General features: G+C 37.3%; 3 protein-coding genes across 4 annotated transcripts; 1 reads left to right on the forward strand and 2 right to left on the reverse strand.

The window, feature by feature from the left end:
• Positions 1–102: 102 nt before the first annotated feature.
• On the reverse strand, positions 103–2,889 carry LOC125192304 (putative uncharacterized protein YDL057W). 2 transcript variants are annotated; one of them, XM_048089842.1, is made up of 7 exons: positions 2,681–2,889; positions 1,710–1,822; positions 1,496–1,578; positions 1,202–1,323; positions 661–825; positions 466–559; positions 103–389 (listed from the first exon to the last, which is right to left on the reverse strand). In XM_048089842.1, exons 1-7 carry the CDS (start codon positions 2,805–2,807, stop codon positions 209–211), a joined length of 885 nt encoding a protein of 294 aa, XP_047945799.1. In that variant the 5' UTR covers positions 2,808–2,889; the 3' UTR covers positions 103–208. The 2 variants fall into 2 exon arrangements, with proteins under 2 accessions (XP_047945799.1, XP_047945798.1); XM_048089841.1 differs by having other exon boundaries at positions 1,710–1,825; positions 2,681–2,888.
• Positions 2,890–3,587: 698 nt separating this feature from the next.
• LOC125192300 (probable pre-mRNA-splicing factor ATP-dependent RNA helicase DEAH5) lies at positions 3,588–8,626 on the reverse strand. The gene is made up of 2 exons (XM_048089837.1): positions 5,227–8,626; positions 3,588–4,186 (listed from the first exon to the last, which is right to left on the reverse strand). The coding sequence occupies exons 1-2, from the start codon at positions 8,445–8,447 to the stop codon at positions 3,793–3,795; spliced, it is 3,615 nt and encodes a 1,204-aa protein (XP_047945794.1). The 5' UTR covers positions 8,448–8,626; the 3' UTR covers positions 3,588–3,792.
• Positions 8,627–13,838: 5,212 nt separating this feature from the next.
• LOC125192301 (putative transcription factor bHLH041) lies at positions 13,839–17,504 on the forward strand. The gene is made up of 8 exons (XM_048089838.1): positions 13,839–14,109; positions 14,193–14,315; positions 14,399–14,504; positions 14,603–14,617; positions 14,723–14,788; positions 15,034–15,669; positions 15,997–16,386; positions 17,306–17,504. The coding sequence occupies exons 1-8, from the start codon at positions 13,994–13,996 to the stop codon at positions 17,372–17,374; spliced, it is 1,521 nt and encodes a 506-aa protein (XP_047945795.1). The 5' UTR covers positions 13,839–13,993; the 3' UTR covers positions 17,375–17,504.
• The last annotated feature ends 1,776 nt before the right edge of the window (positions 17,505–19,280 follow it).

A 19,280-nucleotide genomic window follows, 5' to 3' on the forward strand; every position in this document is an offset into this window, starting at 1 on the left:
GTATTTTTTTTTTTTTTGAAAAAGATAGATCTCGTATTTTATTTCATCAGTGATGCAAAACCTCCTCATAATCATTACGAACACCGTACATTATCAAACAAATAATTCAAACAGATTGACAGCTTATTCTTATTACCTTGAGTTGGTCCAAAAATCGAATTTTGATGTTTGATCTAACAACAATAAGCATTTTGCAGAGATGTTCACTCTACTGCAAGGATTCCTTTACGAAACGCACAACTACCGAAGTCAATTCGTCTTGATGTGAACTGAACTTATGATCAGCTCCTTCGATTATCTGCAGCTCGTGGTTTGGTATAATCTTTGCAAACTCTAGCGCGTCGTTTACTGGGATAGTTTCATCTGCTGATCCGTGAACTGTCAACACTCTGTATGCACGTTTTGAAAACTTACCATTACTTTTCTGCATAATGTAAACTCAAAGAAAATGAACATCATACTTACCTGCAACCCTTGTCGATTTTAAGGCATGCCTCGTGCATGTTGGTATTCACTCGCTCGAGTAAACTCTTCTCCGTGACTCGGTAACTTACAGCCCCTATACGAAACACTTCATTTAGCACGGTATTGAGGCATTCAACTATTTCGAGTGCATACATCTCTTGGTGAAAGCAACGAAAAGGAAAATGCGGAGGAAACCTGTTTTAGTTTTGACATCAATGTAGCCATCCTTCTTCAGCGTTTCCATGAAATTTGCACCAAGGCGTCTTTCGAGACCACTTTTGAGATCATAACGGCCACAGACATTAACAACGGCACCTATATCATGATACTTGGATGCATAAAGGAGGACAACGCTGCCACCTGCAATACGCAGAAATAGGAAAAGTTAGCAAACAAATCGTTTTTCAAGTGGAAGCAAGATCAGGAAACGTGTTGAGGGGGCCCACAATCAAGATTTCATCAGATTGTCTAATTAGAAATGGTAATGTCACGCATAAGTAGAAACGATTCCTACAATTTCCTGACAACTATAAAAGTTACGTGCAATCTGCTGGTAAAGATACGAGGGTGACTCACTAGGTACTGAGAGACACTAAAGTGCATCAGTATTGTAATTCAGGCTCGACTCTCGAGTATTGCAAACTCATTCCACAATTCGCCTTCTCAGCCTTATCTTAATCTCATTTACTAATTACTAGTACATCTCGATTCTCGTATATAGTTAGTAGTTGCATACCTTTACTATGCCCTAGAACAACAGCCGGCACGCGTTCTACTCCAGTGAAGTACTCAACAACAGACCTCAAGTCTTCTGTCTCACCTGCGTAGTTACCATACTCGAAGGGGCCTTCACTTTCCCTGCATATCCACTAAGAACATGAAACCAAGATATCCAAAATAAACAACCTAGCAATCATAGCCATACTTATAACAGTCTATGCATCTAAGAAATGTTTTGTTTCGCAACAAAAATTGAAGTCTTTATGTATCACAAGGCAGAAATGTGGATATCTAATGCATTTGAGCTCACCCGTTTCCAGAAAAGTCGAAGCGAAATGCACTAATTCCTTCTTTTTCCAAAGCAGCGGCAAGGTTTACCATCATGTTGCTCTCCTGCAGATAAAAAGATTTTAAATGAACCGACAAAAGCAAAGTCAGCTCCGTTTCAGGTTAGTACAAGTAGAACCAGAACACTCTTCATCATGGCATACCAACGAGTTTAGGAACCAAACGAGCTTACAAACCTTTTTGGATCGAAAACCATGGCATAAAACCGCAAGTTTCTCTGATCCAGTGTCATGAAACACACCAACAAGTTTTTGACCTTGCTTGTTCGGTATTATTCTCTGCTGCATACCTACTGAAACATCGTAATTCATATGCACGAAAATCAGCAGAGACTTAAGTCAAAAGGTTTCTTTAGTAATGATCATAACACAGTATCAAACCACTAGTAAAGGCACGAAAACACTTCATAAAATTGGACACTTAGGCAAGTTAAGACAACTATTCAAATTTTGTACAAGTTCTTGACTTCTTTAAAGCCATATAGATTCTGCTTAAGATAACGCTGATTAACTTTATCGAAGCACAAAAACCTCCACGGTTTAATGCCAATCGAGGTGCTTTTAATCAGTATCAAACGACTATACTGTGCCACCAACGAAGTGAAGCAATCGCACTTGAAGTGGAGAAGGCTTGGTACATGTTCGTGTCGAAATCCAAACTGCCCAAATTGAAGACATTAAGGGGAATCGTGGAAAGTGCATTATGATTTGAAGCCAATGTAGCTTGAGGGACAGATGAATACACTCTAAAACCAGACTCACACACCCTCACCTACTTAGGGGGATAAGTGACTAATCCATAATTCAGAATCTTTTACCAGAAAAATAAAAAAAGAATAAAAAAAAGAATCATTTTTTCCAATGTTGAAGCTGTAAATATTGGTCTGTTCTTCACAATTTGAGCAACCATTTCTCATTTCTCAACCAGTTCTGTTCTACACAAACCAATCAAACCTTACAATACTTCATTTCCTCAGTCTGCAACAGCAGCACAACTAAATACTGATGCTGATGTAAATTAAACAAATTCAAATAGAGATATGCATTTATATGAACATATGCTGCAAAATGAAAAAACTCTGTCTGTATATCTTTCACTCGTTTTGCTAAAAATTGAATTCATTCATTCAAAGATTAGATTTTGAGACCTGGGCTTTCAGCTACGACGAGGTTGGTTCTGAACTTGATTCGGGGGTTGAGGGATGAAGAAAATGTGACTCGCAGAGGATTCTTGTTTGGAATTGATGTGTGTGTGAGCATCAAATTCGAAGTCATCGCTGTATTTATTATAGCAAAATATATGTTGATTTAAAAGTAGGATTTGGAAAAGGAAATAGTGGGAAATGAATTGATAAAAAGAGATGGCTGAAGAGGCCATGCCATTTATATTGGTTTATCTTATCAAAAGTAATTTATGGCCTATGTTCAATTTGAGACAAGATTTTGTCCATGTGACCTTTTATTTGAGAATATAAATTGAGCTCCTTTCAAAAAAACAAATATTCTCGTTGTCCCAAGTTATTTGAGTCGTATTCTTTTTTGGATTGTTTCAAGTTACTTGAGTCGTTTCTCTTTTTAGCTAAAAACAAAACATCTAATCACACTTACTTTATTCTTTATTTTACTTTACTCTCTCTTCTTTCTCTTACTTTATTCTTTAGGAAATATGGAGTAGGAGATCCACTCCGGGATTTAAGAAAGTTGTGTTTAGTGAGTTCGGAGTGGATCTCCTACTCCACATTTCCTAATCCATTCATACTGCACCCCTCACAACTTAATGCGTGTCATTCTTGCGCAGGCGCCATACTATCATTGCAATTTTATCGGATGTGCCCAAAGGAACAAATTTTTGTCATTTTGATACATCCACTACAATTAGTCCAATTCTATTTTTCTTAACTTTTTCATCACACATACTATTAATGATTCTCATTTTTCGCTCTCTTCGCTACTTTACCAATTTCATATTGAAATTCACGTCGTCGTCCCCAAAGAGTCTACTTTTTTAGGAGACCGATGGAGTAAAATACATGTATAAACGAATAAAGAAAAGGGTTAAAGATGATAAGCCATTAGAATGTGTAGATTAAGGAAAGAAATAATTCAGTAATGTAATCAACATTATGTGTGACCATCAGCAGCACTTCAGGCATACAATCTCATAAACAGTAGGAGACACTTAACATTCCTTGTTTTAAACATAAAAGAAGAGTGTCAAGTCTATGAAAATGTAACCAGTAAAAGTACCAAAACAAGACGACTAAGCACGCCTTTTGCTTAAACGCCAAGAGTTTGGTTCGTGATATCTGTCGTAGAGTGGCTCAATACGCTCTTGTCTCTTGCGCTTGCTCATTTTCGTAGGATCTGACACCTTGAAGAACCTTGGAGCAAGTTCAACCAGCCACTTTGGATCTATGACAGTCACCTCGCGCATATACTCCTTGGTGGTCATCACCAATTCGTGGTAAATAACCCAGTCGGGTTGTCTCTGGAACAAAGCACTGCTTGGATGTATATACACCGGTTGGTTCTCAACAAGCGTTCTGTAGCCTTCTTGTGGATCCTTCCTAGCAGCATGGAAAAAGAAACCAGCACCTATAGCCTTCCGTATCTTCGCAAAATTCTTACCAGCACTCACAACATCCAGTTTGTACCTGTTAATACACCAAAAGTTAGAAATTAGAAATTTGCAGAAGTGCATTTTTACATGCAAGAGACTTATTATCAGTTACACTTACACTGAGACAATCAGAGTAACAGCTCATATGCACATAAGAAAAACACAAAAAAAAAACATGTAAATCTTACAGCTAGTCTCAGCTTATTCTCAGAGTTTTCAAAGAGAGAATAGATAGAAATCTTAGTTCAGAGACTAAAAAGATAGAAATATTGGTCCAGAGACACAGTGATCAATGAAACCTTTAGTCACGTTTCCCCAGCAAAGACTTTCCAAAGAAGTATATTACTCTCTACATCTCATTCAAGATTGCCATGTTCTTGAATGACACACGATTTTAGGTGGAATTGTTTAGTGTATTAAAGTAGAGATAGTAGAGGTAGTTGGGTATTTTAATAAGGAGAAAAGACAAATTTTATTCTAAATAAGGAAAGCGGAAAGATAGACATGTTGAATGGAACATTAGTACATTTCATAAAGAGATGAACAGTCATATAGATCATGAAATTCAAAGAACTACGGGAAACCACGCAGATACAAAAGTTTAGCATTCAAGATAACTTTAGTCAGTCACGTTTCCCCAGCAAAAACTTTCCAAATAAGTCTATTGCTCTCTCGTCCCATTCAAAATAGCCACTTTCTTGAATGACATAGGATTTTAGGTGGAGTTACTTACAATACTAAAGTAGAGATAGTAAAGGTACTCGGTGTTATAAAGAAGAGAGATAATTTTAGTTGAGACAATTTACTAAGGAAAGGTTAACATCTTGAATGGGATGGAGGGAGTACAATTTTTAAGAGCCTAGTTAAACAACTTAGGACAATTCAAAAAAGAGATGAATAATCATTTAGATCATTAAATTCTAAGAACTATGGGAAACAAAGAAAGAACCAAAGTAAGTACAAAAGTTTAGCATAATTTCAAGACCAGACTTGTATTAAACTTAAACCAACCAATAACTAACAACAAAACTGCATAAAGGCAATTGAAGAAAGACGAAGAATAGAGATACATACTTGTCCATGATGGAGAGAAGCTGCTTCCTCACATCCTGTGCCCTCCTCAGTGATCGTGACTGAACAAAATTCTCAAAGCACCATGGACCTGAGAAATTTTTGGCTTTCCATGCCTCATAAACAGCAAGTAGAGTCAAATGGTCTCCTTCTGGCTGGAAAAACTTAGCTCTTTTCTGATCCGCTTGAGCCTGTTTTTCTCGTGGCCGGTAGAATATATTTCCAGTTTGAATCATTGCAATAATGGTAAGAATCTCATCACTGCAACCAAGATCCACACTGGCAAGAAGCATTTTGGACAGTGGAGGATCCAACGGAAATTCAGCCATTTTTCTACCCAACTTAGTTAGAAGACCCTCTTCATCTAGAGCTCCTAAACTGTATAGCTGCTCCATGGCAGAAATGAGAGCCTGAGGTGTAGGGGGGTCCATGAAATCAAAAGACAACAGATCATTTATACCCATAGCTTTCAAGTTAAGAGTAGTCATTCCAAGATTAATCCTTTGTATCTCTGGAACTGTGGTGGGAGACATCTCATTGTGGAATGCACTCTCTGTATAGAGGCGATAGCACTTTCCTGGTCCTGTACGCCCAGCACGCCCAGCTCTTTGTTTCGCAGACGCTTGTGAGATTGGAGTTATCACCAAAGAGTCAAGCCCTTGTTTAGGATTGTATACGTTTTGCTTAGCAAACCCGGGATCAATAACATAAAATATTCCGTCAATAGTCAAAGAAGCTTCGGCTATATTGGTCGCAACAACGACTTTCCTCTTTCCTGGAGGTGCAGGATCAAAAATCCTGGACTGCATTTCACTAGGCAGAGCACTATATACAGGTAAAATAATCAGCTCCGGAACATTTTTACCTAGACCCTTCATTCTCTCATAGAGACATTGACAAGCATAATCAATCTCTTCTTGACCAGTCAAGAACAGAAGTATATCACCTTCAGGTTCAGTCAAATGAATCTGTAACACAGTGATCAATGATGCATCCAGATAATCACTTTCCGGCTGTTTGGTGTACAGTATTTCTACTGGAAAAGTTCTACCTGGAATGGTGAAAATGTTACAGTTGAAGAAATATCCAGAGAACTTCTCCGCGTCCAAAGTTGCAGACGTGACAATCAGACGAAGGTCGGGCCTTCGTTTTACAAGCTGCTTCAGTAATCCAAAAAGGACATCTGTGTGAATGGTCCTCTCGTGAGCTTCATCAAGCATTATCACTGAGTACTGAGATAAGTCTTCGTCAATCAGAATCTCTCTCAGAAGCATACCATCAGTCATGTACTTGATTACAGTCTCTGGACTGGTGCAATCCTCAAAACGGATTGCATACCCGACCTCTTCACCCAGACGACAACCAAATTCCTCAGCAACCCTCTTTGCCACAGACATTGCAGCCACTCTTCGAGGCTGAGTGCATCCAATTTTTCCCTTGGTAGTGTAACCTGCTTCAGCGAGATATTGTGTGACCTGTGTCGTCTTTCCTGACCCCGTTTCACCAATAACAACCAGGAGCTGATTTTCATGAACAGCCTGAACCAGCTCCTTCTTTAATTTATAGATGGGTAAACTCTGTCTCTGTTCCTGAATGGAAAGCTTTGATCTTTGCCCAAAAGTTAGAGCTTTTCCATATGCATCCTTCTTCCACTCAGGCATGTCATATGCAGACAAACCAACACCTCTCAGTTCCTGAGCAAGATGCCTCTCACCAGTTTCCGGCATTGGGTCTTCCCAAGGACGATTGAGATCCTTTGGAATGGAATCAAGCATAGTTCGTTGTTGTTGCTCCCTAACTTCTCTCCTCTCCTTTATCAAAGCAGATTGGAGCGCTGCTGCACGGCTCAAAGACCCCTCGGGATTCTTGAATATCTTCACAGGGGACATGTCAATGGAATACCGACTCTGACCCTGCAAGAAAGCAGGTTCATCATCATTCAACTCAACCTCAAGCTCCTCATCTCCACCTTCTTCCTGATACATCATCCCATCTCCCTCATCATCAAACATAGGATAATCCTTTACGCTCATAACACCAGAAGCCACTAGCTGCTTAGCCTCCCATCGCTCGGGTGAACTCATCTTCTTCAGTGGTCTCCGCGATGGCACAGCATCAACTTCCTCGGTTATCCTGATACCGGACAGACCAATCCTACTCCCCATCCCTCCACCATCATTCCTACCCGAAGGGTTGGCCGTCATTCCATCATCTGCCTCACTCCTCTTCAAGGGCAACAAATCCTTTCCACTGTTCTGATCAACATCCCTCATTGACAAACTCAGATTACTCCCACTAACGGAGATAACCTTCACGTAGACCTCTTGGTCTCGCTTCACTACATCCTTGGCATTAGAAATCCTACGTGTTGCCAACTGAGACACATGTACCAGACCCTCCTTCCCTTTAAAATCATGAAACTGAACAAAACACCCCTTATCCATCACCCTCGAAACCCTTCCTTTGTAAACCTTGTACAATTCCGGCTCATCCGAATGGCTATCCCTCCCCTTCCTCACTTCTCTGTTCTCATCATCCCTCTCTTCATCATATTCATTCCTCCAATTCCGTTCTCCTCCTCGATTCCTATCCCGGCCACCGTTCCTTTGCCTGCCTCTCTCGTCGCCATAACCATCCCTATCTCCATCAACAACCCTCTCCTCCCTACCCTTATGCCTACCTCTCTCCTCCCTATCCCCATGCCTACCTCGATCCTCTCTATCCCCATGTCGACCCCTTTCCCTATCTCTATCTCGATCTCGGTCATGTCTCCTCTCTCTCCTATCACCATCTCTCTCCCGATTCCTATACCTATCTTCCTCATCATTCCCCTCCAATCTCCTCCGCCCTTTAGCCTCCTCTTCAATCTCCTTCTCCAGCTCCTTCACCCTCTCCCTCCCATCTTTGATCTTCAAAGCTGTAAACGGCTCATCGCCCCCCTCCTTCGATCCCTTATCCGATTTCGATTTCTGCTTCGGCGGAAGAATCGCGTGGATAATGGTGAGAAGCGTGCGGACAAAATAATCGGGCATTTCCGCCCCATTCTCCTTCAATTTGACATCGAATTCGTCCACCGTCTCGCAATTCCTGCCCATCTCCGTGATGAACTCCGCCAACACTTTATCCCCAAAACCTAAATGCGTTTCCAGCTCCGTACACACTTTGGAAACTAACGACAAATACTCTAGCTTCTTCAGCCCATCGCCTTCGATTTCCGCCACCATTGCTGAAGATGCTTAAAACTCTGCAAATTAACGAAATTTAACCGAGAATCGAAATCTACAAAGTCGATCACTGAATATATAGATATATATATACACACAAACAGAGATATGCACTTTCAATTTGGGAATTTCTGTGTTTAGGGTTTTGGAAGATGAAGCTTTTCGAATAAACGAATTTTAGTTCTGATATTTTTGCGCGTTGGTGATTATTTTATCAAACACAATAAAAACATTAAAAATAAGTTAAAATAGTCTCAAAATATGTCCACTTTTCATATTCACATTTATAATGCATTTCCGATATACTACTATTTGATTCTCAATTTTTAATTTTTTGATAAAAAAAAAAGTACTAGTATTATTTTTAATTTTATAACGAAAGAGACTAATACTTTGGACTTTGATTGAATTAAATTGATAGTAATATAGATTTTTGATCATTTTCATCCAATAACTTTTTGGTATATAAAAGTAGAATTCTAGTGAAATTTGAGTGATTGGAATTCTAGTGATTCAAAATGAAATCTAAAATATAATCCTTCTTAGGGTGATTAATCGCATAGATCATGTCATATGGGACTATAGGAGTATACTTTTAAGATTTATTGCTTCAAAACAATAAATTAGTAAATCAATTTATTTGGTAGCTAGAGCATCCCCATCGCTGCTCGATGGGGCGGACGACATCCGTGCCGACGACGCGACACACCCGTGTCCGCCGCTGTGCTCGCGCCGACAGCACGGTGCTGCTCGATATATCAAGCACGTCCGTGCTGCTGAGCAGGGTGACGCGGAAGCGTGTGATTGGCCAACGGCAATGCCGTTGTAATTTCCTTTTTTAAAACAAAAATTGATAATAATACCAAAAAATTAAAAAAAAATCGGATTTCCAAAAAATATAGCTGTTTATTACGGTTTTTTTGAATTTTTTTTAAAAAATTTTAATCCCAAAATCATCTATAAATACACACATTCATCATTCATTTTTTCGTACAACTCATCTACATCTTCCTCTCTCACTCAAACCCTCTCTAAATTCAAAAATGGATCTCAACGATATCATTGCGGAAGCAGAGCACGAAGACTAAGAATACTATGAACAATATCGTGCCGCCTAAGAAGCCTATGTCGCCGCCGCCACCCCCGCCCCTCCTCAACCAACTAGATCAAAACGCCGCTACATTCCTCGTGACCGGGAGAGAGCCCATGAAAGGCTCGTTGCCGACTATTTTTCCGACACGCCGCTTTTTCCGGAAGATTACTTCCGGTGCCGTTTTCACATGTCAAAACAGTTGTTTATGCGTATTGTTAACACATTGTCCGTCCGTGCTGAATACTTTCAATCACGTAGAGACGCAACCGGTCGGCAAAGTCTCTCGGCGTTGCAGAAGTGTACTTGTGCCCTCCGACAACTTGCTACTAGGCAAACGGCAGACCTCTTCGATGATTATTTGCATGTGGGTGAGTCAACTGGAATCTTATGCCTCAAAAGTTTTTGCGACGACATTCAAGGCACCCACCACCGAAGATTGTCAACGGTTGTTTCATCTTCACAAAACAGTCCATGATTTTCCCAGTATGCTTGGCAGCATTGACCGTATGCATTGAAAGTGGAAGAATTGTTCGAATGCTTGGAGGGGGCAACACTTAAGCGGCCACAAAGGAGGCGGGCCAACGCTTATGCTCGAAGCGGTCGCCGACTACCACCTATGGATTTGGCATGCATATTTCGGTGTTGTCAGATCCAAGTCCAACAACGACTTGAACGTGCTCTATTCTTCACCACTCTTCAATAATGTTTTGAATGGTGTAGCCCCGGTGGTCAACTTCACCGTCAACGGAAATCCATACCACATAGGTTACTATCTCGTCGATGGTATCTACCCAAGGTGGTCGACTTTCGTGAAGACGCTCAGCAATCCGCAAGACCCGAGACGGATTCTTTATTCGCAGCGTCAAGAGTCTGCTTGGAAAGACGTCGAAAGAGCTTTTGGGGTCCTTCAAGGCCGATTGTGAAGCCCCCGTCTCGCTTGTGGTACTCTAAGAATATTGCCGACATCATGTACACGTGTATTATCTTGCACAACATGATTATAGCTGACGAAGGACCGAGGGCGGCTAACTTTTGTGACGAGGATGAAGCCGGAAGCTCAACCGCAAGGTCTCCCCACGCCGAGGTGTGCATACGACGGTGCGAGAGAGGATCGAAACAAGACACACAATGCGCAATACCAAAGCCCACATTGAGCTACAAGAAGACCTAATCAAACACATTTGGGTGAAATTCGGCCACGAGTAGTGGTTTTTTTTAATTCTATGAATTTAATTATGTAATTTTTAATTTTTAGGATTTGAATTATGTAATTTTTAATTTTTAGGATTTGAATTATGTAATTTTTAATTTTTTAGTAATTTGTAATAGTATTCCGGGTATTTTTAATGCATTCTAATATTGTGGAAATGTTTTTATTTAAATTGAATAATAGAATGGTGGGACTCTGGAGCATGTACTAGAGGAAAAGCATGGATGTGGGTGTTGTGCTCTTGGGGAAGAGCAGGAAATAAAAAATAATTAAAAGTGGGTCTGGACCATTTCCATGAGCATGATACTCTTATGAAATAATGACATAGATGGTGCAATGCATATAATGAAATTGATTCATTATTATAATATTGCACTGTAGATTTTTTGAATTTTTAATATCCCATGTTATTTCTAAATGACATATGACAAATTATTTTTTTTCATATCTTAAAATTCATACCGAAGCCGAGTAAGATATTTAATATGAGACGAAGGAAGTAATAAACAGTAATAAAGTCATTGCAATGATAAAATGATTGCAGCAGCAATGAATCTCAAGACTCAAAAAGAACATTTTTCCATCAATCTAAAATTTGACACACCACTTCACCATCGTACACTCAATCATAGAAAATAGATGCATGCATGGTTAACATTTACCAAGAATTGACAGTTCAGCTCAAAACCTAAATCATTTATAGCCGATTGCAATCCGTTAACCACAGTTTCGGGTTGAACCATAGCTATAACCGTGAACTAGGCTGTCGGTTTCAATTCCAAATTTTTGAACCGTGAATTAACGATTAACCAATTATTTGGTTCAAAATCGAAAAAAAAAAACATTGATTGTCTGATTTTGATTTTGAACTTGAACTTGAACCGAGATCTAAACCGTCGAGACAAGAACCAATATAACCTGCGGTTTCCACCTACGCGTCTCCTAATTTTAGGACAAAACCACCATTTAATTTCAAAGACTAAGATGTCTAAATCGTCTCATTGAAATTCGATGAAAGTTACAAAGATTCTGTTAATCTAAAAAGACATGTCAAAATTATGTGTTTCATTAGTACTAACTCTTCGATTATTATGGTGAAAAGGAAATGTCGATTTTTGTTCAATGGAAGACATTTTGCTTAATTGTGTCAACCACAAAAGTCATCTAAGTAGACAACGAGCATGAGGGGCCAGATTATTTATGACGATGGATACATCAATTTACTCCCTCGATCGGTCCAAATATAAGGATCGACGCGTCGTGGTAGACTCGAATCCAAAATCTTTTTATCCTCAAAAACAAGGTTGTCACCTCGTTTTCAGTTTGGTTTATGGCTACTCTTCTCTATTTGATTGTTTTTTAAAAGTATTACAAAGGGCTAGTTGCCAAACTCTAGAACGTTCAAGAAACATTGAATTTTGAGATCAAAGGGACCCTCGTTTTATGCCAAAACTAAAAGTAAAACACCATGTAACTATAGGATGCATATTTGTGATGCTTCACGTGAAAAATAAATTACATCTGATGTATTGGGAATTTGGAATTAAGGTTTTTAAAGAATTGAAGTGCTTTTCACATTCTGTTATTTCTGTCTCACTTTCACATTTTCAGACTCAAGGGAGATTTTAACAATTTCTATTTATTTTAATCTCTCTTCTTTTATTTCTCTCTCACTCTCTTTTTATTTCACTTGTTTCTTCTCTTAATTAATAACATTATTTTATAACAATATTTTATGTTTAATTTGGTGCTTAATGGAGTATAAGAAATTTATTTCTTCATTTATTAATCTTTAAGAAATATATAAACGTAATCATATAATTAAATTATTTATTTTTATAATTTTACATACATATATAGTTGAATTTTAAATAAACAAAATGTAGTGTTCCACATGAAATTTTAGTTTTATTTTAATAAATTGTACTATATATATTTATAATTATATCATCTAAAGTTATAGTATAAAACATAGTATAAAATTTCTATAAAAAAATATTTGAGAGTATACCATCTTACACTATTATTTTATGTTTGCAGGAACACCATTTTATCATATTTTTTGCCAAAATCGACTATTGTTTGCAGAACCATATTTTCTGCAGAACCGCCAATTTACGTGATTGAAATTTTTTTAATTTAACACAACTTACATATATAGATACCCTAAACATTCCTAAATCACACACAATCTTCATCGTAACAGATTCACTTATCACACAACACACCTCTTTATCTATCAAATTTCTCATTTATTTTGCTTGAAGTCTCTAAGTCTTAGACTCTTAGTTGATTTCATTCCCTTCTTGGACGGATTTTCAGTATGATTAATGTCTCTAACTTGGAGTGTTTGGCGCCTGAAAATCCACCGGAGACGAGAATGGAAGCAACAATGTTACGATGTGGACTATACGACACAAAAGTCATTTCTAGGCACAAGGACGGGTTAACATTTGTAACATGTCATTGTGCCTAGAAATGATACGCTTTCGTATTGTATAGTTGACACATTTGTTTCAATTATTGGTATAGGTGAATTCCCAGCCAATCAACAATTACTCTGGTGTGAACTAAGAATCGATAATTAGTACTAAAATATAAATTAAATTAAATTCTTAGATTAATTCATCCACACTTCAAAATCATCTACAAATCACAAAGAAAAACTATGGCCACAACCAAGAAAAACACACACCATGGGTTGTACTTGTAACTCTCTAATAGAGTCAATTTTCAATAACTTACAAAGTATCTCAAATAAATAAATAAAATAAAATAAGGAATAAGGACCATTGTGGCTTCCTACATTGAAACAATTCAAAAAAATGGACTTTTGACTAATACTTTTCTTCCTTCCCCTTTCCTTGCCTCACTCCAAAATCAATCCCCACTAAAATACTTTTCATTCTCAGCTTCCTTTCACTTGCTGAATTAATAACCACAAACTTATCTCACTAAATCTCTTCACACCTGACCTGAATTGAATTTCATTTGATTAATTAACTAAATGGCCCCCCTTCTCAATTATATTAGTCTCTATTTTAAATTTCAACTTTAAAAACCATCTCACCACCACCAACCCCATCCATCAAACATACTTTTCAAATCTTCCCTCCATTAGTGTCTGCATGGATGGATACACATAACATACATACATATATACATATATAGATGGACATGGTGCATCTAGATGACTTCCATGTGTAAGCACAAGATCTTCGGCACCGCCAGAAGCAGTCGTTGATGGACTCCATATTTCTACTCGAAGAGGGCGACCGCGCTGCCCTCCTCGAGCAAATTATGCAAGCTCTGGGATGTGTTTACATCTGCCTTAGGGCTTATTTTTCTCCACCTTACAAGTTAGTCATCTTTCTCTCTCCTCTCTCTCTCTCTCTCTCTCATGCATGATTAAACCTTAATGTATTTATGAATTTATGAACAGTTGTTTGAAAGGGTTGGATGGAATCTACCATGAAGGAAGAAACCAGCAAACCACATCTCATGGAAGCTTTGTTAGGCGCCTTTTCGATGTATATCGGGAAGCATCCACCTATGTCGATGCCGGGTATTTAATTATCCGACCTCACGAGTTCTGTTTTCTAGAATTTTTTTTCACTAATGAGACACATTTGAAAATTTTTTTATTAGGCTAATACCGGGGATTGCTTTTGCGAGCAATAATCCATTCATGAAGTTGGAATTGCATGAATTTCAAAGCCTAATTTCGAGTGATTTCCAGCTTCAATTTTACCAAGTTAGTGTTTTAATTTCTTCATAAAATTAAGGAAAATGTTTTCAAGAGATGATTATGTGCTAACTATGTATGATTTTCTTTTCCTTTGGTGATCTCAGGAGGCAGGAATTAAGGTTCGTTCTTCTTCTTCTTCTTCATTCGATTCTCTAACTTGTGGCATTGTTTACATGACATCATTCTGAACATATATACATACATGTGTATGCTATGATGAATAGACGGTTGTGCTCATGGGCTGCGCCACCGGAGAACTCGAGCTCGGAATGTTGGATAATCACAATCAGGTAAATCAAATTCGTCAACACCATCCCTTAAACCCTTCAGATCAATTTGAAGCTCAGATATACTGTTTGGTCAGTCGTTTTCTACTGACCAGATATATTTTGGGGCCTATTAAATTCCATTCTTGCAACTTGCTCTCATAAAATGATAAACTAAAATCAATTTGTGATAAATGCATGCAGTTCAGTTCTCTCTCTACACCGATATTTATATACATTTGCTTAGGCAAAAACACATTTATTTTCAGGTAGACATAGAAGCGGAGATGAAGAACATACTCCAAACACATTTCCCGAACCAACCACCTTCGTCTTCGTCTTCGTCTCTTCTCTCGGTCTCAGTCGACAACAGCCCGGAGTACCCGCCACTACTCTTCAACATCCCCATCCCCACCACCACCACCGCCCCGCCCCCGCCTTTCCTTCCTCAAGAAACCCTCATCAGAGAGCCACCAACCACCACCACCACCGCCACCGATGCCACCCACGACCAAACCAGACAGATGCTCAACCAGTTCCGACACGCCCATTTCCCCTCCATCGAGTGCGAAGACGCCGCCATGACCAACGCCATTCTAGCCGTTCTCTCTTCTCCCTCCACCTCCACCTCCTCCCACCGCCCTCCCACAACGCCAAACATCTCCACCGCATTCAGAGCCTACCAGCCGAACTCGCCGGCGCGGCGGCGGAGCGCCGCGCCGGCGCCGAGCAGGTTCAAAAGAGCCATGATGTTCTTCAATAACCTAAACCACCACAGAATCCGGCATGATCAGTCCCTCCCCACCGCCACGCAACTGCACCACATGATCTCCGAGAGGAAGCGCCGCGAGAAGCTCAACGAGAGCTTCCAGATCCTCAGATCCTTCCTCCCTCCCGGAACCAAGGTAATACTAATAGTCATTTAAATCATGAAATTTAGTCAAATTCGCTTCATTCTCATCAGTTTTAAAAATAAATAAAGTATTACTCTCCCTTCGTCCCACTATAAGGTAAATTTTAAAAATATCTTCATTATTTCTCCGTTTAATTCAATAAATATCGTATTCTTAAATCTCATACACAAAAGAAATGCAACACATTATTATCTTCCTGATTGATTCTTTCTCGTTTAACTCAATAAATATCATTTTCTTAAATCCGCTGCACAAAAGAAATGTCACACATATTATCACTCATGATGTCTTTTTGTGATACTCAAAACGATGTTGCAGAAGGACAAGGCGTCGGTGCTGAGCAGCACGGTCGAGTATATGAGCTCGTTGAAATCCCGGGTGGCGGAGCTGGCGGAGCAGAATCAGATTCTTGAATCGCGGATTGGTTCGGTGAAGAAATCGGAAAGTGGAGGGGATGAAATTGGAAATGGAGAAAGGGTTAGTGTGGAGATCTCTCCGTCTTCATCTTCTTCTTCTTCGACGTCGGAAGCAAGATTCTTGGACTTGAGAGTGAGGGTGAGAGGAGAATCTAACTTGCTAGATTTGGTATCTAGGGTGATTGAGTTCTTGAGAGGGCAAAGTGGTGTGAGTTTGACCTCGGTGGAATCGAATACGAGGATGTTGGATTCTGTTTCAGTTCATGTTGTCATCATCAGACTCAAAATTCAGGTAAAATTTCATGGCTGCATGCATGCTTTCTCATTTCATCTTATATTTATAGTTCTCAAAATGTAATTTTTAATTAGAAGCAATATTCAAAATGGATTTGGTTACTCAAAAATATGCATGTAACCACTAGTTACCATAAAATAGAAGAAAAAGGTATTTATTTTATTTTAGAATATAGTACTTCCTCCGTTTCCGCGATAGTTGAGTAATTTCATTTTCTGCACTCGTTTTAGAAAAAATGATAGTAATAAATAGTTAGAGTGGAAAAAAAGTAAAGTAAATGAGAGAATAATGTTATTTCTCCACTCTAACTATTTATTAGTATCATTTTTTCAAAACGAGTGCAGAAAATGAAATGACTCGATTATTGCGAAACGGAGGGAGTATCATTTAAAGTTTTAGAGCTTTGATAGACTTGAGTATCATTTAAAGGTTCAGATCTTTGATAGACTTTTATCAATAATTTACATAAAATAGAATAAATTTAAAGATTCTATATAAAAAAGGTTGAAAAAATAGGCTTTGTAAGGATTTTTATGCCCTTACTCACTCTACATATGTCAAATATTTACCAAAATCTTTTTTTATTCATGTAAAATTTTCAATTTTTCGTTGTTTTGTGTTGATCGTTCTACAAAAACCATCGTAGTCACAATTAAAAAAAACATACTATAAAAAAAGTTGGACTTGAAATTTTAAGCTCAAAATTTAGAATATATAGTCTTTGTTTTAGGTTTTCTTTGATTCGTTTAAGATTTTGTAATAATTAGAACAACATGAATATGATATGCTTTACGAAGTTTCCCGGAAATGAATCTAATTTTGTGACATGCTAATATTATAATAAGTTAAATGAATTTGATGATTATTGAAATGTTAAGTTGATTGATTTTGTACACCGCATATTGTTTTTATGTAGGGAGATGAATTTGACGAGTCTGGTTTCCGAGAAGGTGTGAAAAGAGCGGTTGATGACCAACCGAATTGACAGTTTACAATTTAGACCATTCATCTTTCATTGCATCATCACCTTGTTAAAATTCATGGACCACTTTGTGTCACCATTTAATTTTCTCCTCCTACCAATTTTGATCTAATTAAAATCATTGCTTTTCCAATGTCTCCCATGTATATCACCTATAGTATTTTACGATTTTGTAATTTTTTTTATAAAGAAATTTAGAATCTGAAGTTTTAAGTTCGAGATTTTATATTTTTATCAACATTATTCTCTCTCTTACTTTACCAGTATTTATTATTATTTTTATAAAATAAGTATAGAAAAGTTATTAGGACTTCTAAAATGAGAGAGGGAGTACTCCACTTACTATTTTATCTATCGTATTCAAGATGTCAATATGTTTTTTAGTTTATCTCAATCAAGATATTTTTTTTTATTTAGAATATGATTTCTCTTTCTCTCCTTATCAAAACATTAATTACATTTTTAACTCAATACTCCTCCTGTTTCCAATAATAGTTCCCTTTTAATATTTTATTCCATCAGCTAAAATTAATCTATTTCTATTTTTAAAAACGTTTTTTTATCTATTAATATAACTAAAATACACTTAAAACAATTTAGACTTGCTGGCATTGTCCCATCAATTCTTCTAGAAATCACAAGCTAAGAACGCTGTGAAATTTGTGTGACAATTCCTTTGTTTTTGTTTACTTTTAACTTTTTAAAGGCGTTCACATGTAGATTAACAAATAAATATAAAATATAATCATTTTATTTCTATAATTGATCAAAACCGTTTACGATTCTTATAAACTGAATTTGACGTTTATATATGTACTTCATTTAAAAGACTGCGCAGTAACTAATGTCAAATAATTACGGGTTAAGTAATAATTAGATTTGACTAGTATTTCTATTGTACCGATGTTAAATTAGAACAATCATTCAGGTTTCACTTTTCAGATAATTAGCAAATTAAAACAGCCAAATTTATGCGGCTAGTGGTTCAGTTTAGTATTTTATTTATGTTATTTAAATTCATAATCTTTGTTTTGTATGTATTTGCACATAGATAAAGTTTTATTATGTTTATATATGTTGCCTATCTTGACTGATAGTCTGATACTATTACTTATATGCAGACCAATTTGAGGTTGATCATTCCGAAATAGTCAAATTTCAAAATAATAGTATGAACTTTTCAATTACAGTTCATAATGGAAATATTATTCTATCATAAGAATTAAATTTCCTTGTTTAATTTCTAGAACGCTCTCTGAAAAAGAATTGGTGTTATCAACCTTGCGACATTCTCACATATCTCTCCCCTCGTTTGCATTTTGAACCCGGTCGAACCAAAAACTCGTATGTTGATTATTTGATTTTATTTCTTACTAATTGCATTATTTTCATTTGAGATATAAAGTTCTGAAACTCCTATGTAGTTTAATAGTACTATGTAATATAAGTTGTTTTTATGTTGACATGCATTTATTTTTCCTTATATTATAAAATTGAATCAAGAATATATACTAACAACACTATAATTAGCTTCCAACAACTTAAGTGCGAAATAAATTGAATCATAAGATTTATGGAGTAATCAAATGGATGAATGAGATTGGGTAGTAGTACTACATAAAACTTGGATATTAATATAATCCACTTATTTATAGTAAGCAGGAGTATTATTATTATTGTGAAAGTGTTAGTTATTGAGAAAGAGGACTAGTTGATAAAAAACAAAAAAAAAACACCCAATTCCCAACTTTACATATTGAAATTGAGAAAAGACAACAGCATTAAATGTGGTCAACAATGTAGACAAGAACTTTGAAATCAATTAAATTGAATTGAATTGAAGGGGCATACTAGTAGACTAGCATTTTAAATAATTTATAAACCAAACTATGCCTCACCATTTTGGGAA

The sequence above is a fragment of the Salvia hispanica genome, chromosome 6 (assembly GCF_023119035.1).
Source record: "Salvia hispanica cultivar TCC Black 2014 chromosome 6, UniMelb_Shisp_WGS_1.0, whole genome shotgun sequence".
Classification (NCBI taxonomy): domain Eukaryota; kingdom Viridiplantae; phylum Streptophyta; class Magnoliopsida; order Lamiales; family Lamiaceae; genus Salvia; species Salvia hispanica.